At 52.8% G+C, this 1,584-nt stretch overlaps 1 protein-coding gene across 1 annotated transcript; it reads left to right on the forward strand.

Annotated features, from left to right (window-relative positions):
* Window positions 1–594: 594 nt before the first annotated feature.
* LOC119354959 lies at window positions 595–1,312 on the forward strand. The gene has a single exon (XM_037621729.1). The coding sequence runs from the start codon at window positions 703–705 to the stop codon at window positions 1,033–1,035; it is 333 nt and encodes a 110-aa protein (XP_037477626.1). The 5' UTR covers window positions 595–702; the 3' UTR covers window positions 1,036–1,312.
* The last annotated feature ends 272 nt before the right edge of the window (window positions 1,313–1,584 follow it).

A 1,584-nucleotide genomic window follows, 5' to 3' on the forward strand; every position in this document is an offset into this window, starting at 1 on the left:
TTGGATTTTTTTTAAGAATATATATATATATATATGGTCGTGCATCACTTAATGCAGAAGTCGGGATCATCCTCCTTTTTGAAAAAAAAAACACTTTTAGTCAACGCATGTTTGGCAAAATGAAAAATACAATACTTGGCATTCTACATTTCTCATTAATTATGTCCAACTCACAATGTTGAAAATAGGCATGTCACCTTTGTACAATTTGCAACAAAGCATCCTAGAAGTTGTTTCGTAGATGGAAAATTGCTTGTAACGTAGCCATCAGCTTTAAAAAGTGTTCCTCCACGATCGATCCAAGTTTATCTTGAGGAATAATGATGCGATTGTTAGGAAATTTCCGGGCAAAATGGTAGCCAGTGCAGTGCAGAGTGCAGACCAGCAGGGGCGGCTAGGCAAGGCGACCACAGTAATAAAGGGAGGAAAGCGACGCTGCCGACTTTGCCTCCCCCACTCCAATAATCGCTCTCTAATTAATCACCACTCTCCCACTAATCAATTTTGCTTACCCCACCCACCGTGACCGCGCTGATTGACGAGGCGGCCGGACACACCCCTCTATAAATCTCGGTCTCCCTCTCGCTCGCTTACTGCCTTCCTAGCGTGCTTCGTTCACCAATCGCCAACCTCTCTCTCTCTCTCTCTCTCTCTCTCCGATCTGTCGGGATTTTCACGAGGAGGATCTAGCACGCGCCGGAGATGGTGGCCCCGATCGCGGTGGCGTCGGCGGGGCTGGGGATGTTGGCGGGGGTGGCCATGGCCAACAGGTCCATGCAGGAGGGGAGGCCCGCGGCGGCGGTGCGGTGGCCGCTGCTGCAGAAGCCGCGGTGCGCCACATGCAGCGGGACGGGAAGGGTGGAGTGCCTGTGCTCCCGGTGGTCCGACGGGGACGGCTCAGGCTGCCGGACCTGCGCGGGCACCCGGAGGATGCCTTGCCGGAGCTGCGGCGGGTCCGGGACCGGACGCCGGGCGCCCGTGCGGATCGCCACCGCCTCCGCCACGCCACTCCGGCCACGGGCGAGCACGCGGTGATCGGCTCAGCTCGCGATCCGCGGCCGCGGCGCTCGATTTTGTTTTCTTGAGTTAGAAATAGTAGTACTTGTAATACAGTGTGTTATAGAACAGAACCGAATAGGGGTTTGATAGAATATAGCAAGTGAATTAGTAATGATTCCTGCCGGCCTCTTGCTGTTACTGAATCGAGCCTTGTCGCGATGAATATCTGCGCCTGAATATCTCGTGACTTCGGGCGGATGAATTTCCAAGGAATTGTTGTGCTGAAAGAATTTTTACGAGCAAGGAATGTGTCCATCCAGGCATCTAGCCAACCAACTTGGTCAGTTTTGCAGAGCGCTACTGGTTCTAAAACTTGCAGAGGATGAGCTGGGCTGCCGAGCCACACACACGCCTACACGCCAGACCATCATCCCAAGCCAGTGGCGTCCGCTATACGTTCCCCCGAGATTTTTTCCAGTGTGACTCAGTTCCACCAGTGCTACGTGTGCCACAAGAATTTCCTCCTTCCACCGTTCGGAACGCTTGAATTTTCTCCTTTACTGCGTATACAAGTAGCACTAACGA

This window comes from Triticum dicoccoides, chromosome 2A (assembly GCF_002162155.2).
Source record: "Triticum dicoccoides isolate Atlit2015 ecotype Zavitan chromosome 2A, WEW_v2.0, whole genome shotgun sequence".
NCBI classification, from domain to species: Eukaryota; Viridiplantae; Streptophyta; class Magnoliopsida; order Poales; family Poaceae; genus Triticum; species Triticum dicoccoides.